This window comes from Anser cygnoides, chromosome 2 (genome assembly GCF_040182565.1).
Source record: "Anser cygnoides isolate HZ-2024a breed goose chromosome 2, Taihu_goose_T2T_genome, whole genome shotgun sequence".
NCBI lineage: Eukaryota > Metazoa > Chordata > Aves > Anseriformes > Anatidae > Anser > Anser cygnoides.
Window position 1 is genome coordinate 24240124 of NC_089874.1, and position 25871 is coordinate 24265994.

The 25871-nt window shown below is 40.4% G+C and overlaps 1 protein-coding gene and 1 long non-coding RNA gene across 3 annotated transcripts in view; one reads left to right on the top strand and one right to left on the bottom strand.

The window, feature by feature from the left end:
* Positions 1-5515: 5515 nt before the first annotated feature.
* Positions 5516-8909, bottom strand: LOC106039683 (uncharacterized). The gene is made up of 3 exons (XR_001209445.3): positions 7870-8909; positions 6827-6920; positions 5516-6721 (listed from the first exon to the last, which is right to left on the bottom strand). It is a non-coding gene; the product is annotated as an uncharacterized lncRNA (long non-coding RNA).
* Positions 8910-8914: 5 nt separating this feature from the next.
* The window catches only part of LOC106039682 (pituitary tumor-transforming gene 1 protein-interacting protein-like), a 28655-nt gene continuing 11698 nt past the window's right edge, over positions 8915-25871 (top strand). The window contains exons 1-5 of one of the 2 annotated variants that reach the window (XM_048077497.2): positions 8915-9226; positions 11729-11781; positions 15056-15164; positions 19159-19267; positions 22862-22930. In XM_048077497.2, the coding sequence (XP_047933454.2) occupies positions 9118-9226; positions 11729-11781; positions 15056-15164; positions 19159-19267; positions 22862-22930 (449 nt within the window). In that variant the 5' untranslated portion in view covers positions 8915-9117. The remainder of the gene's footprint in view (positions 9227-11728; positions 11782-15055; positions 15165-19158; positions 19268-22861; positions 22931-25871) is intronic. The other variant, XM_048077498.2, reaches the window with a different exon arrangement.

Sequence of the window (25871 nt, forward strand, 5' to 3'; positions counted from 1 at the left end):
GTGCCAGGAGCTGCTGTGTAGCTGCAGCTGCCAAGGGAGGTGTTTTAGCACCAAAGCCTGGCTCCCTCCCGTCTGTCTGTAGTCCCACTGCCCGGTATTAAAGCACTTCCACCAGTGGAGGGTCTGTAACCATTGACACCACACTCGGTTTCTTCCCAGATCCACGATGTATTGATAAACAAAGAGGCAAGATCATTTACAAATTCATATTGGAGTTTACATGAACATTAGTAGTTACATCAAAAATTAATAAAGCATTTCCTAAAATGGGCCCCAGATGTATCTTAACTTACTGCAGGTGCTTTTTGACCTACTCTTCGAAAGGCTTCAGCAATGCAGTTTCTTGATGGGCTTCAAGCAGACGTAAATATAGTCTTTAAACAGAAGTTTAAGAAGATGGAAGAATTAGATTAGGAGATTAGAAGATTAGGAAGAAATCCCATCATTTTGCTCCTTTTGTAATTTGTTTTCCCCTCTGAAAACTTAGTTTTCAGCCTTCCAGACAGCTACCCTGATTTCCCACCTGGTCACAAGAGCTCTACTGGCAACAGAGGCAGCAGAGGAGTATGTGAATAGAAGGGCAAGATGGCAGCCTTAGGTTGATTCTTCATAAAACTTTACTTTTGAGACTTTTTTTTTTAATGAGTATTTTACATAAGACAGGCCATGTTAATTCCGAAATCTTCTTTTAAAGTTGTGTTTATTAATTATAGAGGTTGTTTAAAAACACTACCTTTTGAGAAAAGCATGGAACCCTTATTAGCAAGGAAAAAGTCATGTTTCAAAACTTTTTCAAAGTTTGTTCCTTTTTTTCTTTTTTTTATTTCCTCCCCATTCTCTTAAAAGAAGGTACAGCAAGGAAAAAAAAAGTTTTTTAAATGAATTTGAAGTTTATACTGCTTACATTATGTCTTAAATTTCAACAGATGCTGATATTGGTGAAAACTGATTTTGGAATAGGTGATGGTATTAAATATTTGCACTAGCTTATAGGTTAGATCTGAGTGGTTTAATGTTCTCTCTGAAGGCAGTATAACGGATGACACTGCACTGTTTTGACTTTAATCGCCAGCAACAATGAAATGCTGAGGTTCTTGCTACTGCTATGCTAAAATGTTCTATACGCAGGTTGAATTTTCTGGCAAAAGTATCACCTCAGGAAGCAGCTGACATGGAATTACCTTCAGGCTCAGGGGGAGGGTATTTTTTTTTTTTACAGTACAGCTGCAGATAAATCAGCCAAACTGCGCTGCCTTCTGTGGCTGCCTGTTCTGCTCGAGTCAGCTGTACAACTCCCAGAGATGGCCATGAGCATAAAAGCCCAGCCATGGAAAAAAACGACTCCCCTTGCTGTTCTTCCTCAGAACCAGGGGGCAGGCACCTCCAGATCTACGTAACCCTGACCGAATGGCGTTGGCTCCACGACTGCAGAGGTGAGGTATTTCCCTTGAGAGGCGTCGGGAGGGTGAGCTGGGCAGCGTGTGGGCAGCCACAGCACAAGCCTGCTGGCGTTGCTTGGTGAATCCCGAGGTGCTGGTGGGCTTTCAGCAGTTCTGTGGAATTCCTAATTCATTACGGTACGTCAGTTCCACTTAGTTTGCATGTACGCTTTCAAATGCCATGTGGCTGCATCTTAATTAGCCAAGGAGTTATGAGAAGCCTGAGAACCACTAATCGTGGCAGCTGATGCCTCTCTGCCTCACTTGAGGAGTCATCTGAGAGCTGTAATTCTCTCAGGCTCTCAGCACTAATCTCCTTAAAGCTCCTGTCGGAGATTTTGAACGCTGGGTAGAACAGAATTTGCTTGGGTTGGATTTCCCTACTTATGGCAAGATTCAAGCACATAACAGATATTTTTATGTATTTTTTTGGTTTAAGCCACAGAAAAATAATTCAGAAAGGTCTCTTAGATAACATGAAAACGATAAATTTGATGAAAAATGCCTCCTGAGCTGCTTGTGTATTTATACTAAAGTATAAAAACCCTGCAGGCTTTTGACCTTGATTCTCATGGCAGCTAACTAAATTACTGTTTTCTCTGAAGAAAGGTTACTTTTGACAGTTTCTGACCTGAGAAGTCTCTCATTTTCTTCTAAGACCCTTTCGGTTCCCTTTCATGGGCAGCCTTATTGCTGAAGGAATTCCAGTCCCTTTTCCCTGCTTTCCTGGCCTGGGCAAGTCACTGCTGTGGGGCCAGGTTTCCCCAGCAGCCCTCCTGGAGTCACCTCTGCAAGACAGTGTCTTAGGTGACACCTTCCTACTTCTGCAGGGCACCAGAGAAGGCAGGAGGGTCTGTAGTGCTTCTACATGATCTGTCATAGATGACATAGCACACATCTGGATTTGCTAGAATACTACTGTAAATTAGCAAACCAAGATTGATCGTGTTGCTTGGACTGGCCCTGGAAATTATTATTATTTTTTTCAGAGCTATTTTTACAGTGGTTTGCATTTCATTTTGTTACAGATAATCCTCTACTGCAGCAACTTAACACACTTTCCTGGGTTTATTCATGGGCTTAGCTGCCACGTTTTTTTCCTAACAAGAATAAACACAAGTTCCTAATAGACGAAAGCTGTTAATTTGATTTTATGAGCTCTTAAACTTTCCTATATGGCTTCAAGGGGCAATTGTGCCTTCTGAAAATGTGTGTCCAACCACCACACATCACCTATCCACGCCTGGAGATTTGAGCAGGGAGCCTGTCCACTGGAACACTCGTAATGCTATTATTTTTGAAACAGTAGCTCGCTGCTTTGGATGATACAGGTGAGTCTGTATTGTGAGTCATAGTTACAAAGTAATCAACACAACTCTGTATCTCAACTCCTCCAAAGGAGCAAGATCCAAGCAATTGCTCCAGTCAAGACTCCAGGTTAAGTAATACTGTGATATGTGCTGGAGTGCTATGTTCCCGCTCTTAAATATGAGAATTTTGTACTGCAAATGAAAGAACAGAAAGGAGTTCTTCAGTGGTGTGGAACTAGTATTGCATTAAACTCCTGGCAAATAATTAGGTAGAAATACAAACGCTTCTTAAGTCTCCTGAATTAAGGGGATGGACAGGGGAAGACAGATCGAAGCTACAGCAAGATGTTTTGGCATTCGATTCTTGAGTTACTCCAGTTGATTCCAGCAGAAAATTGTATCACTACTTTATGTTGAAAGTAATCAGGACAGAGCTATGTGAGGTAGGTACAGGCTATCTGTAGATAGATAGAGCATTCTGAACCAAATCCAAGTGTGCTGCAGGGGGAAAGCAAAGCTGAAGCCCTGACAAGCCGGCAAATGTACTATATTGAGACTAAGATCCAGTAACCAACTTAAAGCTTGTTAAGTCATACTTTATAGATGTCAAGGGAAAATCTGGATCCCTCACGGTGTAGAAAATGGACTAAATAAGAGCAGCTGTGGGGGTAAGTACTTCTCCCATACTTTGGCACTAAGCTGTTAGCTGATCTTTATCAGTTTTAACAAAATAAATCCTTCAGAAGTTAGGCAAGGCCTGGGAAATGGCAGCCAAGGGGTATTTTCTCTCAGTTTGCTAAGCCAGTAGCTTAAATCGAGTGGAGTCATTCACTGCTGAAATGCAACAGGAAAGCCCTGCTTTTGTTGGGCTGCCCTATTTTGTGATGCTCCTGTTTATCCTACCCCCAGCTGACTGCAGTTCTGCAGTGTCTCTCTTGCTCCAGCTATGGTTAAGGAAATTTAATAAGGCAAAAACAGTGATAAATGCAAAACATATAATCAAGTCCACAAATACTTAGATAATGATATAGAATTCTATTTATTCTGGGGGAAAACACAGAATCTTGGAAATAGATTTCTGTAGAGAGCAACAGCAATTTTAAGCAGCAGAAAGCAAAACACCGTGATCCGTGTGGCTCTATAGCCACGTTCCCAGGGCCTTGTTAAACTACGACGCAGAAGGCAACCCCCAGGAAATCATGAGTTGCTGATCTTATTTCACAGCTGACTGAACGCTGGTCGGCCCAGTTTTCAATGACAGGGGTGCTGTGGCTTTCTTTGATCTCCTCTGTACCAAGGCCAGGAGCTCAAGCGCTTCTCATAGGGTGCCTCCGAGTCCACCAAACACCCGTGTTATCTATGCACAGATGTGCCACTCACCAAACCCAGAGCACAAACAGCAGCAGGCATAATTTATATGTTTTTCTACACTGCTGCTCCCCAGACTTTACGCGCTCCCAGCTGCAGGGTCACCTGTGCATATTTACAATCCTCCTCCCCAGCCTTCTGTTCTGATGCCATCCTCCTCGCCAACCTCCTGTTTTTAACTCATTCCTCCCAACAATGCACTACTGAAGTAGTCACACAGGATCACCCAGCACAACCATGGTTGTGAGAACTGAGCAGAGCAGCAGTTAGGAGAGTCTCACCTGATCCAGCTGAAAACACTTGTGCAAGGAAGGACTCCTACAATGGAGACTCCTGTTGCTACTGAGACTGCAACCACCTTTTTGGGAGATCTGAACAATACCCTGTGCCGAGGTCCCAAACATTTTTTTTTAAATACTGTCCATTGTTTGGTGCAACACTGTTCAGTCAAAAACCAAATCATTCTTTCCATCCAGAAAAGTTGCACTCACCATTAGCTTTTTGTCCATGGTTTCTAAAATAAACTAGTCCGCCCTGCTACAACTGATCTGTTCAGTACAAGTTATAACAGAAAGTTCAGTGCTCTCCCTTGCTTGAAATATCTGAGAGGACTAAATGTTAACAGCTGTCTATGCATTGCCATATTTTACTGAAATACAATCTTTGAAACACTTGGCTTGTCATTTTGGGCACAGAGGTATTACCATAAATCCAACAGTGGGCTATAATTCAATTAGATTGCAATTCAGTACCATTAACCATTCTGCCAAACTTAGCAGTAATATTCACAAATATTCCTCTGCCAGAAAAGCCTTATATGTAATATGAGCTGTGGGAATCAGAGGGGGAAAAAATCATGATGAGATTTTTTGATGAGACTAACATTTCTGTCTCAGTTAGAGCCACAGGATAATGGAGTAATTATGTAGATACTCTTTAAAAAGTATGATTTACTTCCTAAATATTAAGTGTGTGGTCACATAAGTATGACAACGACAGACAGAGAGAAAAATCAGACGCTTCTTATCACTGCCCTTAGCAAAGATACTGAAGTGATCCTATATACACCCCTAGGCTCTCTCTTTGCACTGTAGGCGCAAATCTTACTTGCATGAGAGAAGGGCCCCCCATCAACTGAGAAGGCTGACTTATTTTAACTGTCCCAGTAGCGTTCAGCTGATCATGTCTGAATTTATTAAGACCATTAACAGTTGATTTAATCTCTGTTTTAATCACAGGGTTTGCCTGAAAGACGAATTTGGGCCATCATATTTATAACAAAATTGCAAAACCTAAAATACACACACACGCACATATCAATTCCTCTTTATACTACATTGTTCTAATCCCTGAAAACATCTCCTCAAATGTGCATTTGCAGGATTGGAGCTAATGTGTTTAGGATATTACTTCTAATCACTAGGATCTCTATGAGTTCTGTTTCAGTTAGGATTGTTTATAGAATGGTGGTTATTTGGTTAAGGCAGAAGAAAGATTTTCATCTGGAAGATCTAATGTTCTTTTATTTGACCTTAAGAAATAGCCTCAACTTGTGGCTGGAGCTTTTCCTCTATACAATGGTGTTATGTAATACTTCGAATTTGAAGAAGAGAGTTGTAAAAGCTAATTTATTAAAATTTGAATACCCTCTTAAGGATGCCTATATAAAGGCACACATGCAGCAGGTCTGCTCCCTGGAGGTATTTAATCATAGTTAGTACCCCACTTGAACAAAATTCTAGACCTCACATGTACCTTCTTGTATGACTTCAGTGAAGCCTTAATATGACGCCAACATGCAATTAAGCTGGTCCTGCGGCTGAAAACAAAAGAGGTCCTTCTTCCTCCCCAGGGTATTAGTTATGTCCCCTCAATTCCTCCTCTGATTTGCCAGCACAAGAATTTGGTCACCTGCTCAGTGACCCAGACAGGGTATCACTGATGTAACTGAAAAACAAATTTTCAACAGCATCAGCTCACTACAGGACAGCAGAAATGTGTTCGTTCATATAGTTTTTGTTGGATGCAAAAACAAGCATTCAGGGAGAGGGAGCACAGAGTACTTTTTGTGGGAACAACACTGATCTAAGTGTATGTCAAACTGAAACCTAGAAACGTTTGTTCTCCAGTCAGCACAAACTAAAACAACCCCATTAAGTGGTGTGTTACTGGTACCTTTTACCAAAGCATATACCCATAAGCCCAACACAGCAAATAAAACAGCAACAACAAAAAAAAGAGAGACATTCTAATCACTTACATGATTTATCAGCTGAATTATTTATGCACATTGTAATCAGACAAGCTGGATAAACTCATGGTGATGAAGCAATACTGTCATTAAGGGTATCAACCAAACACACAGACTTTATAACTGCTATTTCACCTATGAGATTGTTACCAGTGGTAATAATGAAAAAGCAAACCAGCTGAAAAACAGCCAAGTCGGTCCTTTGTTCAGCTACCGAGTGAATGGCTCCTTCAGCTGTTCTCTCACATGGGAGGAACTGGAACAGAGGTGAGGAAAAGGGGCCCTGGCCAGAGCTGCTGCTGAAAATGCACATGGACAAACCCTGTTCAAAATCCCATGCAGAGTCTGTGGAGCTGGCAGAAAAGTTCTTGTTATCATTTCAAATGGAGTTATAGGAAAAAGAAAAAAAAATGTTTAAATTTTTAGATTGTTTGCTTGTTTGTAGTCTTAATACATACTGCTTGTTCCAAACCCAGGTTCTTGGTAGATCACATTTTCATGTCTTCTACACTCCATTTCCTGGGAATTTACATCTGCCAAGGAAGTGGGTACCTAATCAAGAAAAAAAAAATGGTTCATTACTGTAGGTATATCTATTGTGAGAGAATTACCAGAGCTGTTCATAAAATATATTAAAGTTTTTGTCCCCCAGAGGAATAGCAAGGCTAGATCAGAGAAGATGGATATAGCCATACTTCCAAAGAGCCCTCAGCAAATTCTTTTATTTCCCCTTCTCCCGTAACTCTTTGCTCCAGCTGAACGACACGTACTTTACAATTACCATGCTAGAAGCAATTCAAGGAAAAATTACAAGCTCTGGCTTGGTATTTGAGCTATTTTATGAGAAGTCATTCTTCACTGCATACTTAAAACTATCTGAAACTAAGATATATATATATATATAAAAAATAGCTAGAGAACTTCCATGTTGCCTCAAACGTAATTCAGTGCATTTAATCAAAAACATATGGATTATAAAAGAGGTTTTTGAGAAAAAGAAAAGAAAATTAATGAGAACAGCTATATAAAGTCATTTCAAGGGCACTTTAGCTCAGTATCTAGCCTGAAAAGGCAGTCAAAAACAAATGCCTAAGGAATAACGTCAGAATAAGGCAAGCATATAATGCATCTTCCTTGGAAATCACATGCAGCTTCTGGCAGTGTGGCTCGGTTACTTTCTGAACCAGAGGTGATATCTTGGTGTTTAATACTTGCAAACAGACATATTCATGGGGAGAAAAAAAAAATCCAGTGTTTTTGGGCTGATCTAAGTTTTAGTGTCCTTAACATCCAAAGACAGTTTCACAGCCTAGCTGTACTTTAAGCACCTTATTTCCTTCTGAGTACTTTTGTTTTCCATTTTCTACTTGATAGTTGTGTTCACTGCCCTTTATGTCTTGTATTAACTAGAAAAGATAGACATGACTTTCCACATCTCTGTCATATGCCTTCTTAGCTGTAGTCTATTGAATTATTCCTATATATGTGAGCAGTTTCATACCTTTGGTAATGTTTGTCACTCATCTGTGTGCCTCTACTATTCCGACATCGTGCTCCAAGTGATTCAAGAGTATGGAAACATGAAAAAAAAAAAGGCATTTCAGAGCATAAAGATTTATGGACCTTAACACGTGGCAAGACTTTGCCTTCAGCCAGCTCAAGAAGGCTGAAGAGCTCATGAATCAGTATTGTCATATATTAAGCTCAGGTAAAAGCATCTTGATTTGCATACGGTGCCTCAGCCCACACTTTGGCTTTCGAACACTCCCTGCAGACAGAGAAGCAGAAACACTAGTGCTGCTGGCAAAAACCCAAAGATGACATACGCTAAATGAAATGTAAATAATTTTTTAATGCATCAGTTGGAATTTCATTTAAGGTAAGGGCAACTTCCAATCTGAAACTGACAGATCTCTCATAAAGCCATCCTGGGGCAATATATCATCACCCTGTCAGCCTTCCTGTGGGGGATTTTAGCATAATCTCTGCAGTAAGGTGAACCAGATGTCTAAGGTTAGAAACTCGAACACTATGAAGAACGCCCATCTTATTCCAGGCCATTAAGGACCCGATAGGCACCTTACCAGTGTCCTACTGCCGTTCAGATGCCCAAAGTCTCAGCTGCACCCTTAGTACCCGGCTGCCTCAGAAAGTTTGGGCTCGATCTCCTTCATCCCCATCTCCTATCTCACAGCCCTATCTGGGCGTTTTCTGGACCCCAAAGCACTTTAATGAGCACTACAAGCCCCAGGAGTCACTACTGAAAACCAACAACTCGTTAACAGTTTAAAATGAGAAGGCCACGGCGAATTTTCGTATTTCCCTCAACATCTTTATTCCCTTCTCCAGCCAGCCCTGACTCGGGGCAACGCCTGCTCTCGTTGGCTCCTCACAGCAACGTGACACCAAGAGGCAGGAGCAACGGGTCCTTCCGGAAAAAAAAAAAAAAAAAAAAAAATTAATTAAACCCAAAGCCTGGCGTATCAGAAATACGCATCAACGAGCGCTGTGAGCATTTCAAGCCGCAGCCCACACAGCCGCCAGGTGCACGGCCGCCATTTGCTACGCGACGGGGAGCTGCCACGACGAAGACGACGAGCCCCCCCCTGTTAGGAGGCAGCACGCCTCACGGAAGGCGACACGCTTCCCCCGGCCGCTCCCCTTCCTTCCCCGGCCGCCTCAGCACCGCCCTCAGGGCCGCCCCTTCCCCGCCATCGCCGGCGGCTCCCGGTGGGCGCGGGGCCGCGCCATGGTGGCGGTACGCTGCTGGCCGCTCTGGCTGCCGGCCTTGGCGCTGGCGTGGGGCTGCGCCGGGACGGCGGCCGCTTTCTTCCCCACCGCCACTCCGCCGGTGCAGGGTAAGGACGGCCGCAAGGCGTCGGGGAGCCGTGGGGCTCGGGGTTTTCCTCCATCCGGGGGCTCCCAGCCCAGCCCGGAGCCCCCCAGGCTGCCGCCCGCCGCTGCCTCAGGCCGGGCAGCCAGCCCTAAGGGGGCCGGGGGCCGCTCGGCTCTGCCATGCTGCTCGGGGTGTACGTGGGGGCTTCCTCAGTTTGTTTGCCTTTAATAGACGTGACCAGGAAGGTATAGGCCATGTGAGCTTGCATTAAATTAGGGTATTTCAGATGGACCTTGACAAATGTTCTTAGAGCCCAGCTTGCGGGGGCGCCTTTCTTTGAGGGTAGGGCTCATGCTTGATGAGAAATATCCAGGTTTTGGGACAGCAGACTTGAGGCAGAAGAGAAAGGGAGCAGTCAGTGTTTCTTAGCTATTGGAGAGGAAGGAACCTGCTAACAACTGCAAGCTAATCTGTTTCTTTCTAGTAGCTCTGAGGAACATCAGCCAAGCTGAAGAGCTTGGCCTGAGCCAAAAATTAGTTGCTTTGGCAGTCAGCCTGCTTATGGGTGCCCTAGGATTGAACTGCTCACAAGTTTTTATTTCTGTGTGAGTTTAGGAGGTTGCTCATGACACAAAGTTTGTTGTTGGTATGGAAAAGGATCCATATTATATGGAGTTAAGGATCTGTATCATACAGGTGGATGTGAGGGACCTTTAAAGGATGAAATGAGAAATAAGATTAAGGTTCAAAACTCCTTTTTCCAGACTTCATGGAAGTTTGCCTGTGGGAGGTAAGAAGGGTTCAAGCTGAGAATGTGGGCAGAGAGCAAATTAACTCAAACTACCTAAGAACTACCTTGGTGTAGGTGCGGAAAGGTTTCTGACTGAGTGGTTGTGCCGGTTTTAGAGACATAGTAAGAGCTCCCTCCCCAAAGGGTCACCAATCCTAAGGCTATGTGGCAGTCCTTAGTGTACAGTGGATGGTTTAAAGCCCTGTCTTCCTTTTAAAAAAAAGAAAAATTAAAAAACACAACCAAAAAAATCTGTGTATGCTACCTCCATGCGTATTGGAAAGGGGCAGTTCTTAAACAGGGCTTTATTTTCTGTGCTGTTAACGTTTTACCTGTATTTTGTGGAAGACTAGCCTTTGTGCTGGAGCTGTGTGCTGTTACGCTGGTCCCTGAGGACACCTCCCAGAAGGCGAAGTCACACAGGTTGTCATTTTACAATGGGTGCTTCAGTTACTGAAAACATAATTAGTTATAATTAATGCACGACAATTCCTGTACATGTGGGCAGGATTCTAGTCATTTTTTTTTAAAAAAAAAAAAGTAGGAATGGTAATAACTTTTTCCTATCACCTTGTGAGAATGTAATCCTCATGCAGCTGTAGCTGACACTGCAAGGTGCATGGCATTAATGAAGCTGCTTTAGTAAAACTGATACAGCTTATCGAAATAATGACAGCACTTCTTGGTAAACCAAGCTGGGTATGTAAAAATGAGTTTTCCCTTTCTTTCATCTTAAATGCTTAGTGTTGACGTTATCTTAAAATAGAAGGAGTGATTGTTTGACAAATGTTGGCTAAAATATAGTGTGAGTGACTGTTGGTAGTTGTGCTGTGGCTTATGCTTTTTTTTTTCCATGACAAAGACTTTACAGTAGTCCCTTGAAATATTAGAGGGAGTCTGTAAACTTTATATGTTTGAATACAAACATTTCAAAGTTGCTTTTGTTTAGTATGCTGGTATCCATATTGCTTTTGCAAGGTGCGTTGGAGGGGCTGAGTGTGTTCTCAGTTGGAGAGGTGGTTTTCTCTATTCTCTGCTCTTGAAGAGTACACCATGACTGGTGGAAGGCTTGTGTGCCTTCTAAGTTAAGGGACCCAGAGAAATGCATAAAGCACAACTACACTTTTTTTTTCCTGGTTACTCATGGTAATGTAACATTTTGTAACGGAGTACATAAATGAAAGTCTCATTTTATTTTTTATAATTTGAGCCTCATTCTTTTGGTTATATGGTCTTATAGGCTATATAGTATGTCAGTGAGAAGGCGGTTAAAGGAGATTAAAAAAAAGGTGAAAAGCTTTCTGATAAGGATCTAAGGGATGATGAATTTCTTCATTTGGTGGTTCAGCTACTGAAAATGTAATGTAAATCACTGGAGATATTGAAGTGTAAGCTTGAGAACCTCTGCAGAGATAGAGGGAAGCTCTTGGGTTGTGTCTCCCATGTTGTCCGTAAAGAATCAATCCTCTCTTGATGGCATGGCTTACCTGTGCCTTCACTTCGAAAACCATGAACTGTTTTCCTAAGTATTTCAGAGGTCAAACTTGACTGCTTTCTATCTCTGTTTGCTACAGTTCTTCTGAAATGAAAATATTGAGTTTTCATTACTTAATCAAAATTGTTGCACATACCTAGCAGTTGGGGGGGGGGGGGGGGGGAAAGCCTAAATATTTTGTTAAATGTTTGATGTTACTGAATAAAAATAAATGATACCTGTTTTTTTTTTCTCTCCAGCCTGTTCAGAGTTTTCCCATAGGTCCTGTGAAGAATGTCTAAAAAATGTTTCGGTAAGATTTTAAATATCTTTTTTTTCTGACTGATAAGAATTTGGTGATTTTTTTTTTTTCACTTAATATTATATTGACTTGTTGGGTTTTGTTTAGCTGTTTTTTTTTTTTTTAGTTCTCTTAAAATGATGAAGCTAGTTAAACTACCCTTAATAACAGGAAATCCAGATCAGTTGGCTCTCGTCTGCCCTCAGCTGGTAAAATTGGCCGCATGATGTCCTTCCTCCCCTTGGTGCCACTGTGCTTTCATTCTCCCTCTCTTACAGCATGGCCCATGATTTGGTTGCTCAGGGTATTTCTCTGCTTTGCCTGGAGAGGAGTGACCAAGCCGTACTCAGGCTTCCCCTTTCCGTGGTGCTCAGTGCTTTCACAGTGCAGCAGAGCAAGTTGCTACTATGGGTTTGGATTCTTACCCTCATTTTTCGAGCAGCATTGGTTAAATTTCCGTCTTCTGGGAGGGCTGGATGAACTGAATCCTATGTGAATGAAATGTCTTGTGTTTCTTGTATCCAGAATATGAGAGCTGACAAATTCAAGTAAGCAAGCTAGAAATGCCTTTTTCTAGAGGTGCCCTGAGCACTAGCACTGTGTTCAGCCGAGGCAGACTGGGTCAGTGCTTTGTAGCTGTTCAGACATTGGCCTCTCTGACTACGTGAGACTGTGAGTGCTTCAGACTGTTGTGCTAGATCACTGCTTTTGTAGCAACGTGTTTCAATTTCCAATGAGATTGTGGTAACGTAGACATTTAAATCAATGGAATCTTATTGCATGCCCTTTGCTCAAAACCTTTATAGCTACACGATAAGGGTTGTGATAAGTATCCAAATGTGTCTGTCACTGCAGTGCAGAAGAAAACTCCTATGTTTACAGTGAGAGTGTTTCCAATTCTGACTTTAGATGTCACTGAAATATTTCAGGAGTCTTGAAATTATGTGTAAGTTACCATAAGACTTTTTCACTAGGGAATATTGAGAAATACCTAAACATTGTTCTATGTGTCTTTTGGAATTATAAGGAAAAAAAGGGAAAATACAAATTGTGTTGTAGTGATGTAGCCACTGACTGTGTGCTGCCAGACCTCTATTTGTCATCATAAGCCTGGCATACTGTAAAGAACTCTTAATCTTCGAAAATACGATGTAGGAAACATAAAATACGGGTTATTAAAGATTAAATGTTTGTCCCTACCACTGGTGTGCCTGTCACTTCAAATAGGTGCTGCAGCTGATGCCTGCAGGTGTTGCGACTGGTGTTATGAGCACCACTTTTATTAGCCTGAGAACTGTGTGCTCAGCTTGTGAGCAGAATAAATCCTTCAGGTGTGCACTGAAGCCACTAACAGAGCTATAGATACATTATTCTCAGAATCTGTCAAACCAGTGACAGAGTCCAGGCTTGTTCTGATGACTGAACGATGGATGATTCAGGGCAACTGCTGCAGTAGCATCAGTGTTAACCTTGAGGAGGTGACTTCAGACTTGATTCAGACAATTCATGCATACATTTAAGGAAAAAAGGCTATAAATAAAGCCATTAGCATTTGTGTAAGCAATTTGAAAACAAAGGATTGCTGAAGTTACCTTAATTGCCTTCGTAGACGAAATTACCAACTGATGATAACGTAGATAGTAGCAGCAGATAAAAAATGAAAATTAAACTTTTGGTGAATAGATAAAAATAATTCCAAGCAAACCATAAAATGTTACCATTTAGTTCAGTTAAATAGAATTGTCATTCAAAATGATCAGTTTTTTTTCTGAATTATAATTGGGTTGGTCCTTAGAGTTGATTGATAACAATTTTTTGTGTTTTTGTTAATCAAGAAGTTCTGAGTGCTTGGTATCTTTATGGAGATGCTGTTGTGTTTGATTTTATTTTTTAAGGTACTGTTTTGTAAGGAATAATGTATAAAGGTTTTGGTTAGAGCTTTAGAATCCTGAAACTACTTTAATGTGTAAGTAACTATTGCTTAATGTCTTGAGAGAGTTTTCTCTTTGTGTGATTCTCTTCTTCATTTGATTTACTTTTAAATAAGATATTTTTAGCCTTCCTTTGTGGGTTGTGTAGAGAGGAATCAAAGTTAAGGAAATGTTTTGCCCTTGGGTGTTTAGGCTTTTTTTAAGTCAATTTTGATAATTAGATCAATTTTTAGCGTCAGGAATAAGTCAATTGAACTATTTTCTTACTTTAACCTCTGCAGTGGTTAGTAGCAGCATCAGCTATTGCCCTTAGGGCTGCGCACCTTTTTAACAGTTGCATGCAGTAGTCTCCGTTACAGGGACACAGCTGGCCTTTTATGCAGGGTGTCACTGGCAGTGCACATCGTGAGGTCATCTGGTGCCTGCTGGAAACAGGGTGACCACTGCATTCAAACCAAGTTTAACAGTGACTTCCAGTCTACTAGTCTTATTATTTTTCAGCTGCTAGTTCTTGTAGTTAAATAGCCAGGCCAATAAAAATAAGCATGTTCTGAGCAAACGTGGTTAGATGCATTTTACAGGTGTCTGTGACTCAGGCTACCAGCTACAACATGTGAATCCATTGGTTTTGTTGCTTTCCTCACCCATTTCAAGAGAACAGAACCTACTACAAAGGGGTTCCTTCGTATTTAACATTTTGTGACACTTGAGAGCAAGATAACTGTTTTTGTGCAACTGAGGATGTGTGAGTGATTTTCTTGATAGTCTGGTTAGATAGAGCACAGTTCCTGCATGCGCTCTGTCTGTAATGAGTCCTACAAAACCCCATTCTGTCAAGGATTCCCTTTACTGTTATCCAAAACGTCTTCATGGATTGCATCTTTTATTATCTTGCTGCAAAACTTTCTGTAGAATTGTAAAGGTTCTTTATGGTTTTCTTGCTGTTGATAGCCAAATATAGGACTGAAGTAAGGTTCTAAGTGTATTTTGTATTCCTCAAAGATACTGCCGGCTTTAAAATTTTTGCATGGTTGGGTTTGGGGTTTTGTAATTCTTGTTAATTTCAGTAATTCTAAACCCAAAGCCTTTTTATCCTCAAGTGTACTGAGTACCTCGGAGTGTCCCCAGATATTTTCAGGTTAGTGTAAATATTTATTATCTAAAAGTACAAAATTCAAATTGGGCTTGCTTCGGAATTGTACCAAACTTTAGTAGGCTTCATGCTACTAAGTGCTATCAATGTATCAATACAATATTGTACTTGCTTAAGAATTTCCTCTGTGGAGAGGAGCACTAGATTGTAAACTGTTTTCTGAAGATCAATAACTTGTTTTTTGTTTTTCTTTTTTGCACAGTGCCTTTGGTGTTACACCAACAACACCTGTATTGATTATCCTGTAAGAAGCATTCTTCCATCATCTTCATTATGTTCGCTCTCAAATGCTCGATGGGGAGTTTGCTGGAGTAGGTACTAATTTTACTTTTGCTGTAGAGAGACATTTGAGTGTTTAGTCTAAACCGGGACTGCCACTTACTACATCTTTTCCCTGATAATTTGGTTGGAGGGTTGGGGAAAAGCAGTAGTTATGATTTGGGGTGGGGGGAGCAGGGAGATGAGCGAAGGAAATTGCTCACCACCTCCCACAGGCAGACTGATATCCAGCCAGTCTCAAAAACGTAGTCGCCATGGAAAACAGCACCTCCTACCTATCCACCTGCTGCTGACCCCTTCTTCTTCCTCTACCTCATTTTTTTATTGCTGAGTGTGGCATTGTACAGTATGGAATATCCCCTTGGTCATTTCAGGTCAGATGTTCCAGCAGTGCCCCCCTCCCGGCGTTTTGCCCGCCACCAGCCTACTCGCTGCAGGGGGAACAAAGGCAGAAAAAGAGCAGCCTTGATGTTGAGCAAGCACCGTGCAGCAGTAGCCAAAACACTGGTGTGCTACCAGTGCTGTTGTAGCCACAGATCCAAAATACAGCACCATATGGGCTGCTAGGAAGGGAGTTAACTCCCTCCTAGCCAGCAGAGAAAGACGTTTGTGCTGTGTCCTTTTGCAAAGCAGTGATTGCACCTATTTACAGATAGTAAGGGTGCTCTTATAACTTCCCTTTTGTTAGAGAAGGGATTTCTGGCTTGGGCGTGGTTCATGTTTCTAGATTGAATATAGCTTAAACACAGGATGAAAACTTTGTATTGAAGCACATTCTCAGCAGAAAAAGAGTGTAAATAAATAAAGCAACCAACGAAATTCAGAAACAAATTTGCATTTCCTTAATATATTTTTTTACAGATTCTATGCGGCAGCATGTTGTGGTCAATACATAGGCTTATTGAGAGTATCCTCTTCAGATGTAGCAGGAAACTTAATTACCTGTGAGAATGCTGGGCTTGTTTTTCCTTTCTGCAAATAAAATGAAGAGCCAGGTATTGGTTAAGTGTTGCTGCAAATGAAGTTGAATATTGCAGCTCTCAAAATTCAAAAACAAACGACTGGCTTCCAGTTACAATTTTATATGGAATAAGACATGTTGACAGATTACTAACCAGCAGTGAAGGAAAAAAATGGTATGGAAGCAACAGAATACAAATTAGCTTAATTGCTTTGTTTTTCATAAACAATAAGCAATGAAATAGCTGAGACAGGAAAGCAGACTGGATACTGACAATTTTATTGTGCACTTAATAGCTTCAAATTACCTTTTTTTGCTTCAATTAAATAGCAATTAAAAATATAAATAGTATTCTTTATTTTCTTAATGGAGATTAAACCATTTTTAGGACACTGAACAAATTATATTTAGTTGCTTATAACTTAGTGGAGTAACAGAATGAGAGAAGTCACGTGGTGAAATGTTTTCATAAGAAAATGTATAGGTTGAGGAACTATATATTAAACTGTATTATAAACCATTCCCAGTAAATTACAATGCACAAGCAAAAATTTGCCCAGAGAAGCTGTGGATGCCCCATCCATGGAGGTGTTCAAGGCCAGGCTGGATGGGGCTTTGGGCAACCTGGTCTGGTGGGAGGTGTCCCTGCCCATGGCAGGGGGGTGGAAGTGGGTGATCCTTAAGGTCCCTTCCAACCCAAACCATTCTACGATTCTGTGATTCTATGAAATACTTACAATACTTTTATATGTAACAAAATCAAAGTTGTAAGTTGAAGAGTTTATGCACCTTCATAGTTGCTTTGATGCTTTAATCAGCTTTAAGTTGTTCACTAGGCTTGGGACACTATAGATGTACTTTATCATGTTCATGTTTGTCACCCCAGACAAATAATGATTACGTTATGTGTCCTGTTCAGAGAAATCCATAATGTAAATGAAGAGCACAAACTATTGGGGAAGTATTGTAACTGATTCTAGTCAGGGATTATGAAACAAATTAAGATTGCATTTAATTTTGTATATGTAAAGCAAAGGAATTTACAGTTAGAGCAGTCAACCTTTTATGTATGCTTACATCCCATGATTAATTTTTTAATTTTTTTATATTGAATTATTTTGAAAGATCCTTGTAAAACACTAGCAGGACTTTTTTTCTTTAATCAAAATTCATGTTGTTTGGGACCCTCAGTATGTTGAAGCTTCTATTTTAAAACGTGTGCGTTATATGTAAGCAGTACAGAAGAAAATGAAAATTTTAAAGGTATTCTAATGTTTTGAGTATACATACAATAATTCTTTATTGTTAATAGAATTGCATGCTGCTTGATTTGGCTGCATGTTGTCATATCACATAAAAATGAGTTTTATTAGTGAGGATGGTCTTATTGGCAGGGCTCATAAAGTAGTTGTGGGCTCATAAAGCTATAGTGGGATTCAGGGTATCTAGATCTGAACGTCTCTTGCTTGTGGAATGAGCCATCGTGGTTTAGGGGAATAAACAGTGAAGTTGATGTGGTGCAGTAAAAAGGTTGCTAATGCTACAGATTGCTGCTTGTGAAGAGGAATAGGAGTACATCTTCTACTTGTATGCAGCACCATTATGATAATACTTAAACTTTGCATGGTTCTTGTGTCAGTATTTTTTAAAGGATCTTGAGAAAGAGAGGGTTCATGTGAGGATGACAAACTATGATTTAAAAGCTGGAACAATGACTCACAGTTTCTTAGCAGTCTGCCTACAAAAAGAATGTTGGGAGGATACTTTGTTAATGTATTGCTACTGAGAAAAGGCGATCATCTTAAAGATGTTCTTAAAATGCAGAAGAAGGATACAGAACCTAATTCAATGACTGGAAGATCAAACTGGGAATACTGTCCAAGTCATATGCTGTGTTTCAGTGTGGTTTGACTGTTAAAAGAAACTACTAGGAAACTGGTAGATTGTCCATTGCACCATCTTCAAGGCTGGGATCTAATCTTTCACAAGCTCTGTGAAAGATAAGTGTCAGACACGAGTTGGTGAGGTCAGTGGAGAAGTAACAGACTTAGCAGAAGAAACTCTTTGGCTAATCCATGTGGTCAGAGAGGGCAGACCTTCCGAAATTGATTTGCTGAGTTTGAGTTGCTCATCACTAGTACCCTGAAACAGTAAAGCTAGAAGTAGCATGTGCAGCTGCTTTTTTATTTAGTATGGCAGCATAAGGCTGCTGAATTTTGACAGAGTTCAGAGGGATTTAGGTAGGAGAAAGGAGAATAGAAGCTTCACTGCCACCCCATCATGCTTTGAAATAGCAAGACAGTGTGGGGTGGAGGTATTTTTGTTTTTTAATCTCTGTTGTTAGAACCTCCCTGAGTCACTTCATTTTACACCCTTTAAATAGTTCTCTGGAGCTGTGTCCATTGCTTTGCTTATATTTTTCTGTGTGTTTGCTTCTTGGGACGTGTTTTCCAGAACGACACATCTCTGACTTTTTCTATGAATGCAGTCCTGTCTCTGTTTAGACCAGATACAGTTGTTGGAGCTTATGCTATCAAAATAATAACCCCTGTCCATGTGTTAATTGCTCTTTGGATGTAGGAGGTGACTTAGGTAGTGTGGAGTGTCTTTTTGTTGGGCTCCTTCAAATCCCCTGACTGATACTGTCATATCATTTGATTTTGCTCTTTCTCTCCCTGCTGCCTGTAGTGTATACGCACTAATGCTGCACCTACGTGACTTTTTGTTCACCCTGTACAGAGGCTGAGGTAGCAACTGGGGGACAAAACTGTGGAACTGCACCAGAAGATTTACATAATACGAAGTGTTACAGAATGAATGTTTAATAATTTGGTGTATGTAAAGAGCAATTTGTTTTGATGTCTTCTCAGTCTAGATCATGCATAGCACCTAAACTCTAATATGGTATACCAAGGTTTAACTGGGGTGATCACACAGAGCTGTGTCTTTGTGGTTTTTTTGTACACAGAGCTGAAAAGGGGGTCTTGGGAAGGAGGGGAAGAATTATCAGAAAGGTAAATGTTAATGTTGGAGTCTAACAAATTGAATGTATTCATATCTTTCAGTCAACTTTGAGGCTTTGATTATTGCCATAGCTGTAATAGCTGGGCTCATTCTGGTGTCCATAGCTGTCTGTTGCTGTTACTGCTGTTACTGCAGGAAGCGTTCCAAGAGGTAAATGTGTATTTGTTTGTTTCCTTTACCAACTTTGGGTGCTGGTCTACCCTACCTACCAACCTACAATTCTACTTTCCAACATACTAAGAGTCTTTTAATTTGGCAGTTAGTTTTGATCACTTTGTATTTGTTTGAAAAAACACAACAAAAAGGAGGTGTTTAGTGACATGTAGTGATTCTGAAAATGATGCTGAAAGGACAGTGAAGTGATGCTATTAGGGGCAGAATTATAGATGTGTTTTTTAAATAAGCTATAGCTTTGCAATTCTATGTTTTACGTTTCCTTATTAAGACTGGATATGAAATATTTGCATGGCCAAATAAATCCTTGCTTCTTGTGATAACAGAACGGATGACTTCTTTTAAGGCAAGCTCATGGTACAGCAAAAAAGTGGGGAACATGTAACAGAGTAGTGCCCTACAGTGTTTGGTAGTCATGCTTCAGAGTTTGCTCCAGGGTCTGTCAGCATGCTGTCAGTATCTAAGTGTGTTTGCCAATTCAATTAAATATTCTAAATGTAAGATGATAATTCTTTGCTCTAAGATACTAAGGAGGACTGACTTATTTTCAAGTAAAGTAATACTGCAAAAATTAAAAGTCTTTTAGATCTTGGAGGACTTGTAAAACTTATTTTCTACCGGTGTACTTCTTTGGCTGATGTCCCTCAAAGTGGGGGTGAAACAGTTGATGAGCAGCTTAAACACAGACTCAGTGCTGCCATCTGAAGTGATCAGTGATTATTTCATAACGAAACACCCAAAAAGCCATGTTTATTGGTACAGCACAATGTTCTCCTCTGCATCAGTCAAGTTTTTAGGTTTCTGGGCAGGGTAGTTTGAGCTCGCTCTGTACCTTACATGCTTCAGTACTTCTCATGTGAACAAAATATGGACCTTATTTCTTGGTCTGAAATGATTTTGGCACTATTTCAAGTACTTACAATTCATTGTTCTTGTTTGATTTTTTTTTTAGAATTTATGCAGTCATGCAGTGGCTTTTTTCAAGCCACAGTAAAATTGTACGCTGTGGCTTTCAAGGAAAAAGAAAAATTGTCATTCCCTTCTCTTTTCCCTGAGGAAGATGCATGTACCTGTTTTCCTGGTAGATTGGTTCATCTTAGTGCAAATCCATCCTAGTGCAAAAATTGGTGGCTCTTTAGCCCTGTGCTGATAAGCCCTGAAGACTGTTTTAGATTTTTGTAAGATCTGCCAACTTCCTCTCAGAGGAGCTGTATTGGCTCTAGTGGCTGACATGCCAACAAACAGAGCTTGATTCCTGCACAAAAAGAGATTTGTGTCAGACCTCAGTGTTACTAGCTAAGTCGTCAATCACTGCTGTAACATCTAATTCTAAATATAGAGGGTTAGTTGAGAGTTGGTTTATGTCATGGCTCCAGAGGCGTCAAGCTTAATCTTCTGACACTTAACAGCTTTAAAGGTCTTGTCAAAGTGTAGTCCAGATTATTTCAGGAAGATCCAGAATGTATTATTACACTGAAGCCTGAGATATTACTGGCTTTAAACCCACTCGTTCCCAGCAGGAGTACTTTTGCTTTCTGCTTCCTTAAGGTTGGGAACTCCTTCCACAGAGAACAAAACCAAACCAAAACAAACAGTATTTTTTTTTTAAAGTATGAATTGGAAAAAGGAAAATTTGTAAAAGGGTAGTATTAGATCTGCTTTATTGATTTTTGATGTATCTTCTCGCATCTCAGATATAACCTTGTTTGGCAGAAGCATTAGTGTTCCTTCAGAGAATTTGCAAGCTGGGAGGTTTTAACATTCAGATGACAAACTTTTTTTCTTGAACATGGAATATTTAGAAGCATTAATGCCCTCATTAATGATGTAGTTGGCTCAAGTGACTCCATCCCTACCACAAAATTCCTAGGACTATTGGTGCATCGTTTCAGTTCATTATTTTTTATCCTGTATTTGGACTTTGAGTCTGGTTCCATGTACTTGAGATATAATTAATCGTGGAACTATACCAAATAGACTCCTTGACAACTTCAGGATATTAAAAAAAAGTGGCTGTTAATTCCAGACTTCCTGAATTTGAGGAAAAACTCAATTCCTTTGCAGTATCTAGAAATGGGTGTTACTTTATGCTTTTTTTGTTATGGGGAAGAAATACATTTTCTGAATCCTATACCATCATTTCATATATTTAGTGGTTTTATATTTTGCAACACCAATGTGAAGTGAGACAGTTGCATAGTTAAAAGATAACAGCATCTCCAATAAAGTAGTTTTGCAGAAGGATGCCCAAGAATGAGAGCTACTAGTCTTCCAGGACATGCAAAAATGGGGAATTAATTAGTCAAACAAAAGGATCTAACATGCCTTTCTAGTAAAGGTGCATCTGTTTCCTGTTGCTAATACCCCCTTGTCCCCCAGGCTTTCTAACTCTTCAGTTGAAAACAAAAATGGAGGGACTAGAACATCTGTACATGAAACATTACATGGATTCTGAATTTGCTTGCATTTGAACAGCTAACATGTTCAAATACATGATTGAGCAGATGGAAAAATTGAGTTCAATTTACAGTTCTAACCTGTGACTTTTGTATCTGTTAAAACGTGACACGTGCTGTAATTAACCACTGGATGTCACTCTTGCTTAACTTGTGTGCTGGTTGTTGCAGATGCGTGGTGCTAGAGCTGTCCATTGCTCTATTAGCAGGTGTGTTAATAGTGTAAATATTTAAATCAGACATCTTCAGAGTGCATTTAGTTCTGAAAAATTAACAACTTCTGGAGAAGCATGGCAGGTGTCCATTTACAAATCCTGAAGAATTGACATTTAATTTTGTCAGAAATAAATAGCAGACAAATATCCTTTGGCATGTGTTTTAGAGTTCTACCACTCTCATGTGGCACCTCTGAATAAGTGAAGCTGAGCTTTCTCAAAGGCAAGTCGCAAAGCTTTCCTTCTGGCAGGCAAAGACTGTATGTTGCAGCTCTTACTGTGCTATGCAGCTTAAGAGCATGCATTCAGAGCATACCTGCACCTGCGCAGCTCAGTTCTACCATGTAGACTCAGCACTTCCTGGAGTCACACAGCTGTTGCACTCAGGTAAATTCTTGCTTACTCCATAACGAGGCGGGCAGCTGCCAAGACAGTTCATGCAGACCACTTTCCTGGGGCCAACTTGAGATTGGATAGTGATGGTTGTTGGGAAAGATAAATAGTTCTGGCACTGAAGGCTTATGAACTATCAATCTTCTTCGAAGGTGCAACAGTGAACTTAACTGTGTGTGCAGTAGGCTTACTCTAAATGGGGTGTGACACATGGGGAAAATGGCAAGCAGGAGAAGTCTGCAACATGTCCTTCAGAGGCTTTAAATTGTCCTCTGGAGTCTGAATGGCACATTGCTACAGTGGGCAAAGCGTTTGGGTGTAATAAAATTGTGAAAGGGTAATTGTACTTTTTTTTCCAATTATACAGAAATGAAATTATACATCGCTGTGAAGAAGTCTCAGATGAGACTATAAACACTTTCCAAAAATAAGTGTCAACACTGACTGTATAGCACTAAAATTGCTTTTTCTCCTCTTACGTTTTCCTTCTCTTGTTACTCTTCTAGTAGACGAGATGACGAAGAGGAACAGTTAGCTAGAAAGAGAGAGGAACGAAGACTACAGTCTCTTCAGAGGTAAGTTTTGGCAGCTTGGTGTATATAGCTATACACTTCTTGGTAATACAGGAGCACTCTGCCCTTCTAAGGAATACACGGAGTACTAAACAAAGGGTCCAATAGGTATTGTGAAGTTTGGCATGACAGTGTTAGATTTTTACAGAACTGGGCTCAGTGAGAGATTTACAAACCTGGTTAGGAGACTGTATTTCCGTGACTGAACAGGTACCTCTGAGTTAGATACCTATTAGGAATTTTGCTCAGGAAATGGAAAACTTTGCCTCAGGTCTCATTTTAAACTTAGTCCCCCGTTGCCATTTCTGTTAAAACTGTAGCACAGCATAGGAAGAAGTACAAGACTAGTATTGCTTCAAAGAGTCAACCCTGGTACAGCGCTGCTCAGTGAGAACAGCATCGCTCCAGATGGAGGATTTTATTACTTTAGTTCTCAAGTGACTGTTCATGGTTTTTACATTGTCTTTTATATAAACAGTTTTTATAAGTAAGATCATGATACGTGGTACCTACCAAGCCTATGTACATTTTGAATTGTAATTCCTTCTGTAGTCTTTATTTTGGAGATTCACAGTGGATTAGCTTCAGTGGATTAATCTTCAGCTAAGAGGAGAGTCCTAACCAGACTAATGCTAGGCTTGGAGCTGTCAGGTGTGGGTCTAAGTCCTTACAGACTTGGCAAGGAAATTGATCCTCAGTTGCCACTTCCTGGTTATGTTTGCTAAATACTTGGTGGCAGTATAACAGGTGGGCTCCTTCGCTGCTGTTGCTGTTTTCTCCTGAGGTCAGATTCATTTTAAATATGATTAGGGACCGCAGGGGGCAAAGGTGTGCTTCCAGGTGACTCCCCTTAGGGAACTTTTTGCATGGAGGCATTAAGTTTCTCATGCAGAAATACTCTTTTCTTTGAGACCTTAGTGTGGGGCATGTCGCAACAGTAGTATGATTACTCTAGTAAATTGTGAATTCTCAAGCTCATCTGAGACATTGTTATATCAGGGTGTATGCCCATGAGACCAGCCTTCGCAGCTGAGCTCGCAGTGATGACTAGGTTAATAATTATTGTAATGTGGTGACTGGCTCCCATATGGTGCTAGTCAGATGCTTCTCCATAAATTCCATAAATATATGGAAAAAGGGCTTTTTCCATATATCCCTATCCTTCTTTCTGTTGTATCGTCTTCTGGCTCCTTTTGAAACTAAAGTGTCGATCCGTGGTCTTAGTTCTCCTGAAATGCTGCCATGTACAGTTCTCTTAGCACTAGTCTTTCCTATTAGTCATTGATAGTTTCCTGCCCTCAAAAAAGGCGTTCACCAAGTGAAATGTTCCAGGAAGTGTTGATTCACAGGTAGCCAACTATTCTTGTTTTCTTGTTAGCTCATATCACTCTTGAAATCCGTGAGATGGTGAGAGTACAGGTGTCCAGGGCCGCCTTGCTGCAAACATTTGACAGCCTTTGTGTAGTAGCAAACTGCTACATCCTGTTGTTGAGAAGCTTCCTCCTATACATCTGATAATGGTGCTGTCTTACAAAATACAATGAAATATGAGATGGTAGGAAAAGAGAAGATTTTGCTTGATTCTTGGTCTTGAATTCTATTGGTTTTAGGTAAGACTTGCACAAAGGCACCAAGAGGAAAAATATGGAATTCCCAGAGTCTAGCAGGGGTACAGAGTATCATGAAATGAATCATACTGCATTCTGGACAAGTCATCTGAAAAATTCAGTGCTGTCTTATGCAGCTAACAGCTGGGCATGATATGCTGCTGTTGCAGCGCTTTTGTCTAAAACCTTAAACTCTATTCAGTTTTTTAAAGAGAATCAAATGGGTCTGGTAGGGAAGACGTAAATGGCTATAGTAAAACAGAAGCCATCCTGTAGGATTGCTTAATGGCTGATCGCAGTTCACTAATTGATTTTGAAGATGAAGGGAGATGAGAGAGAAATGAAGGCAAGTGATACTGTATGCATAGAATGTAGCATCTAATGTGATTTCTCTCCAAGAGTGTCCTGGCGTGATGGAAGAAGTCATGATGGAAGAATGTCCTGAATACACTAACATAGAAAGGCATGTTATGCATTCGTTTGAACAGTCAAGCAATTGATATTTTAGAATGTGGAGCGCTCTATGATTCCTCTGTCTCTCAAACTCACTGAAAAATACAAAGAACTGAAAATAAAAAATTGCTTTTTTGCACTTTCTTTGTAGGTTCCAATTCTTTGGAATTTTTTCAGTACAAGTCCTACACTTTGCACACCTGTGCTTGCATTATGATTTTGTTATTTCTAATATCTTTAGAGAAAACCCCACCTAGTTGTGTGGTGGTTATTGTGCTTTGACTTTTATGTGCAAGCTTTTAAAAAATCATAGCAAAACATCCTCTAAGACTCTTCTGACACTATGAATACCTCCAGAGTTGGTATGAGATGTTCTTTAAACATCAAGACACCCCAATACAGCTTGCTAATCCTAATTGGCTCCATTTCTTCAGATGTACCAAGATGGATACTAGTTTTACCTCAAGAACCTTGACAAGCTGGGTCCCTCATTCAATGTTTGTCACTCTGTCTAATGTCAGGAGATGACCTTTAGAAAATACCTCAAATAGGCATAATTTTCAATGTCAGCAGTATGTAGCTGATGTGTAGCTGCATTTATTTACTCTTCCGAGATAGCAGTCATTCTGACTGGTTTAGATTTTTTGGAAACTGGATTGGTGAAGGGGAAATAAAGAACAACAAAGGAAAAAGAAGTAGCTTTAATCTAAAGAAAAGGAATTCTGTGAGGAATATCAACATTTCGTTGCGTGTCAAAACCATGTGCCTTGTTGTGCTGAAATATCCATCCTAAATAATGTGATGTTCAGTTAAATCAGCACTTAACCTGCATTCATTCTAAAGCAGTGGCTCATGACCAGGGGCACAGGGGATAATTGTGTACC